The sequence below is a fragment of the Hemitrygon akajei genome, chromosome 21, assembly GCF_048418815.1.
Source record: "Hemitrygon akajei chromosome 21, sHemAka1.3, whole genome shotgun sequence".
Lineage (NCBI taxonomy): Eukaryota > Metazoa > Chordata > Chondrichthyes > Myliobatiformes > Dasyatidae > Hemitrygon > Hemitrygon akajei.
The window spans coordinates 35,978,695-35,984,694 of NC_133144.1; the positions used below are offsets into that span (position 1 = coordinate 35,978,695).

Here is a 6,000-nt window from a genome sequence, read left to right on the forward strand (position 1 = left end):
CCCCATGGCAACAGTGGCCTCACCCCATCACATACATTCCTTGTCCTTGCATTTCTTCTTAGAAATGAAAGAGATTAGAGATGTTTGTGTGTTGTTCCTTATTATCTTTCCTGACTGCGAATGGAATTGTTTGTGATTCCTTCCACAAGTTGCTTTGGGAAATTTTCTGTAATTCTGGTGTGGTAAATGAGAACCATGTCAACTGTTCCTCTCTTTGCAAGATGCTGTCTGACCAGCAGAGTGCTTCGAGGATTTTCTGTCCTACTCCAGATTTTAAGGATGTACAGATTTTATTTTTGAAATGATCAGACTTCTGAAAGGCAAAAGTGGGATGCACTTTTGTGGGACAAAGGAGCAGGGTGATGGAGACAAAAAGAAGCAAGGCAAAATGTGAAGATGGGTGATAGGGGAAGGAAAATCAACTTCAGCAACAAGAAGCTGGCTAAAAACAAAAACTGCAAATGGTAGAAACCTGAAATAAACACAAGTAGTATTTGGAATACCCAGGAGGTCAGGCAACATTTGTGGAGAGGGGTAGAGGTTTATCAATTTGTTTCTCTCCTCTCAGGTGCTGCCTGGCCTGTATTTTTAGTTTTTTTAAATACATAAATTGCCTGCCCACATTGTTTTTAGGTAACATAAGAATATGCATGCCTATTATTATCCTTATTAATCACCAGCTCACGAATTCTAATAGCCTTCATGTGTGAGGAAATGCATTTACAACCTGTGGACTAGAAGTGCTAGAGATTTTAAGACTAGAGAGATAAGACAAAAATATGCCCACTCATCATCAGAATGGCCATTGGATCGAATGGCCTGTTTATGTGCTGCACAATCCTATCTATTTCACCAGAAGCAGAGAAAATGCCCAAAACATTAATGAAGGGATATCAAACAAAATTCACCAGAGTGAAGGAAAACAGTACGAGGGCCGAGCTTGGTCAAAGACTACATTGTAAGGTGTGCCAGAAATCCAGTAGCACTGGGCTTTCTCCACATTATGATCTGTATTTGAATTGCAACTCCATACTGCAAGCTCCCACTCTTCAATAACACAAACATTTCAAACTGAAGGAAATGATAAACTGCCCTACAACTGACCATCCAGAGGAACAAACTCAGCACTCACTAAAATAGCTCATCAGTGGGAGCATCAAGCTACAGGTTAACGAATGTGCTAATTTTACTACAAGTTGGTTAGAATTATATTAGCAACTACACAATAAAACTTGATATTGCTTTATCAGTGTCTGAACCAACAGTTGATTAATGTTATATTAGCAAAAACAGGTTAATTATCACCGTGCTTGTAACACAACTGTCAATAAATTGAGAGACGGTCAGAACTACCAGTTAGCAATATACTAGAATCAAAGTAACATAACAGCAATTACAAGCAACAGCAATGAGATCTACATCCTAGGATATCTACAAATATCTGAGGGTTGATCTTCAATGTTTATTAGGGAATACAGATCCTCCCCAGCTTACAAACACCTAACCTGTATACAACCCATATACATGAAGCAGTGTTTGGGAGTCTGGCAAGACGGATTTGCCAGCTGCTGCAAGAATTTTCTGCCATGTCGGAACTCGGTCCACAGCCACATTTCTGACTTGTTCAGATTATAAACAGCTGTAACCTGGGGCAGGACCTGTAAGGCGTTGTGACTATACATCGCTATTTCTAAAAAAAAACTTAAGTCCAGATATAAAACAGAGAACTATCATAACATTATAAGAATCCAAGTCTTCCACTTACTGGCTATGGTTTAAATTAGTGCAGCCCTGGCAAGATCAGGACTGAAAATCAGGACTAAAAGTTAACCGGTGATGCACCCCAAAATACCAGCTGACTGACTCCATCATCCCCAAGAGACTCCATGGTCTGGAATATGGTTTATTTGGAATTGGGTCTGCCATTTCACTGTACAAGCCCGCTCTACAATTCATCAGCTTAGCCAATCTTCTACCCCAATGCCATTTTCCAACACCATTCCCGTATCTCTCAATTCCCTTAATATCTAAAAATCTACCAACATCTGCTTTGAATGAACTCAAAGACAAAGTCTCCACAGCCCTTCAGCATGGAGAATTCTGAAGATTCAGCTCCAGGACAAATTCCTCAGATGTATGGTTAGGATTAGTGAATTGTGGGAATGCTACACTGGCACTGGAAATATGGCGACTCTTACAAGCTGCCCAGCACAATCCTCGCTGATATAATTTGACACAAACGATGCACTTTACTACATTTTGACTTATTCCTGACAGATAAAGTTAATCTCCCTTTTACCCCTTGTTCCAGAATTCACAGCCAGGGACACATTCTCCCTTCATTGATTGCTCAAAATCTTCGTTTCAATGAAATCTTTCTTCCTTCTAAACTTCAGAAGGAACAGGCTCAGTTGATTCAATCTCTCTTTATAGAGCACACCCATTCATCATCCCAGGACCACAGTCAATGAAACTTTATTGCAAGTATATCTTTCTGTAGGCAAGGAGACCAAAACTGTATGCAGGCACCATCCATAGACATCTGGGCAACAGAAATTTGTCCTTCCAGAAGTCACAAATCATTATCAAAACATGCAAGATACTGAATAAGATTCTCCTTCACCAAATTTATCTGAAGAACTTTTTTTTTCCAACTTGATACAATAAAGATAACAGGCTTGCATTACAGAGAATTGTGATAGACAATTTTCTAGGAACACAAACCACACCCCCCTCTCCTCTGTATAGCGTACAGCAAAGTGGATAACTCATTTGCTATATTCCATTATATCTGTCACGTTCTTATTCATTCTGCTGAAACCATGTGACCAAAAAGCATAGGAACAGAATTAAGCCATTTCGTCCATCGACTCATCCCTGCCATACCATCACAGTTGATTTATTATCCCCTTCAACCCCATTTTCCTGCCTTCTCTCTGTAAACTTTGATCTCCTTACTAATTAAGAATCTATCAAACTCTGTTTTAAATATACCCAATGACTTAGCCATTTGTGGCAATGAATTCCACAGATTCACCACCTTCTGGCTAAAGAAATTCCTCATCTCAGTTCCAAAAGGACATCCTTCTATCCAGATTCTGTGCCCTCTGATCCTAGACTCCCCCACTATAGGAAACACCCTTCCAACATTCGATAAGTTTCAATAAGATCTCCCCCTTATTCTTCTGAATTCCAGTGAGTACAGGCCCAGAGCCATCAAATGCTCCTCTAATGATAACCCTTTCAATGCCAGAAACATTTTCATCTGCATCCTTTGAACCCTCTTCTGTGTCAGCACATCCTTTCTAGTTAAGAACCCAAAAACGCTCAGTACTCCAAGTGAGGTCTCACCAGTGCTTTATAAAGCACCAACATTACATATGTTGATGCTTTATACTCTAGTCCTTTCAAAATGAATGCTAACATCACTTTTACCTTCCTCACTACCAACTCAAGCTGCAAGTTAACCTGTAGTGAATCCTGCATGAGGACTCCCAAGTACATTTGCACCTCTGATTTTTAAATTTACTCCCCATCTAGAAAATAATTCCTCCTACCAAAGTGCATGACCGTACACTTCCCTACACAGTATTCCATCTGCCACTTCTTTACCCATTCTCCTAATCTGTCCAAGTCCTTCTGCACACTCCCTGCTTCCTCAATAGGACCTACCCCTTCATCTCTGCGCTGTCCGCAAACGTGGCCACAAAGCCTTCAATTTCATCATCCAAATCCCTGATGTATGCACTGTGTGAAAAGAAGAGGCCCCCTGCAGAACACCACTGGTCACTAGCAGCTAAACAGAAAAGGTCCCCCTTAATTCCCACTCTAAGCCTCCTGCCAATCAGCAAATCTTCCATCCAAGCCAGCGCTTTTTCTTTAATACCATTCTTGTTCTTGCTTAGCTGTCTCGTGTGAGGCACCTTGTCAAAGGCCTTCTGAAAATCCAAGTAAACAACATGCACTGACTCTCCTTCATCTATCATCCCTATTATTTCCATAAAGGATTCCAACACCTACTTACGTCAGCAGTAAAGTGATTGGTGAGTACTAGCTGATTTATGGATGGCAATTCCATTAGCATCTCACAAGTCTCAGCCTGCCATTCCAAGAAAACTCTGAACAAGCAAGATCCCAAGAATTGGAATCAAGCAGCTACCCTCGTTCCTTTGATGCCAACATTACCCAGTCCACCTCTGTGTCAACACAAGAGCTTAGAAGCTGTTGACTGGGACAGTGAGACACCAGCAGACCAACATAGTGGTTAGGAGCTCAACCTACATCATCCCAAAATAAAACGACTCTGTTTTTCTTCAATAGCACCAGCTCACCCAGACTGACATCCAGGGTGAATCCACAGCAGGAAGTAAATAACCAAAAATTATCTGCCCGTGATCATATGATCTTTGCATACGTAAACTATATTTTCTAATATAACAGAAAGCACTCCTATTAAATGCTTTGAACAATAGAATAAAGAAAATTAGAAATGTAAAGAAATCTAAAACAAAAACGCTGGAGATCCCCTGCAGGTCAAAGGTGCTTTTAGCTAAAGCTGATCCTCTTTCGTTCCTTCTGAACTGAATTCGGCTCCAATCCGAAGGACCGCACAGTCCTTTTCCGGGACGGAGAAGGCTGAGCTCAGAACACAGGCCACATACACTCCGAACCAGTTCAATCTTTCACTTGAAAGGAACGTTCCACGCACTACACAGACGAAGCAATACACATTAAATGGTGAGACCGAGCACCGAAAGCTGATACGACGTTTCAGAAGGGTGTATAGCCACTTCTCTTCTCTCGCCAAAAGAGCACAGGTACACCCGACTCCCAACTCTCAACTCAGGTCCACACAAACACACCTTAAGTGCAGGCTTACTGACTCCCCCCACAACATTCCCAGCCAGAAGTGACGGAGAGCTCTCCCTCTCCAACACTACTGCCACAGAACTGCCCGACACCCTTCCCTCTGATGGGGCCAGGGTGACCCACTGCCGCCCCTGGCAGGAGGTAAAGATCCTGTACTCACAGCAGCGGATCCCAGCAGGGAGACGGCCAGGGCCGGGGCTGAGCCGCAGCCCTGGCATACCAACTGGCCCAGACACCAGTAGCTAGGTGTTCGGCAACAACCCTCCATCCGGAGGGCGCAGAAACCAAAACCCAGCGCCCAGTCAAACAGGAGCAGAGCGGGCCATTTGCAGAGAAGACCTGTCTCTACACAGGTTACTAACAGCCCCATGAAAATGTGTATAGGTATTTCCTTCGCCTCCACTCACCCACTCTCTTTCAGCCCCGTCCCCGCTCCCGCTCACCCCTCTACCCCCGAAGTCGGGTATCCCGGGGAACGCAGCCCAAGTCTTGCTTCCCGGCGACGCAGACAAAGGGAACACGGTACCTGCAGTTTCATCTTCCAGCAAGGCTGCATCGGCTCCAGGCGCCTCGGGCTCCCCTCCCGCTGGGCGCAGGGCCGCCCGCAGCCGGCCCCACATCCGCGCCGGCGGGTCTGTCTGTCTGTCCGTCTGTCTGCGAGCCGAGGGAGGGAGAGAGCGAGGGAGCGGACTATGCAGTCCGGCCCGCGATCACATCAGACACGCAGGAGCAGAGCGGCTGAAGAATTATTCATAAGCCCTCCCCTCCCCCCCCCCCCCCCCCCCAACAACGGCGCGTAGCTCCGGCCGGCGGCGTGCGCGGAACCGCGAGAGTGACTGGATACGCCTCGCTCCCGCCTTCGCTGGAGCTCGTCCCCGACCGCTCGCACCCGGGCCGCTCACTTCCCTCAACTTCATGCTGCCGCCTTCTTCACCCTCACACACATTCTCCGGATTTACCCTTTTCCTCCCCACTCCCTCTGTCTCGACTGACCACCGATTTAACCTCTCTAGACTGCGTCACAACAACTTGTCAAGGCTTCCTGGATTGTGCCTCCAGACCTGTGATATCTACAGTTCTGTATTTAACATTTCAGTAATATTTGAGTAATGTTGTGAGTATAATGTTTGA

General features: G+C 44.9%; 1 protein-coding gene across 2 annotated transcripts in view; it reads right to left on the bottom strand.

Annotated features, from left to right (window-relative positions):
- marchf8 (membrane-associated ring finger (C3HC4) 8) overlaps nt 1-5,627 on the bottom strand; it is a 60,794-nt gene extending 55,167 nt beyond the window's left edge. The window contains exon 1 of one of the 2 annotated variants that reach the window (XM_073025196.1): nt 5,396-5,627. In XM_073025196.1, coding sequence (XP_072881297.1) covers nt 5,396-5,425 — 30 coding nt within the window. In that variant the 5' untranslated portion in view covers nt 5,426-5,627. The remainder of the gene's footprint in view (nt 1-5,395) is intronic. The other variant, XM_073025197.1, reaches the window with a different exon arrangement.
- Nucleotides 5,628-6,000: the final 373 nt, after the last annotated feature.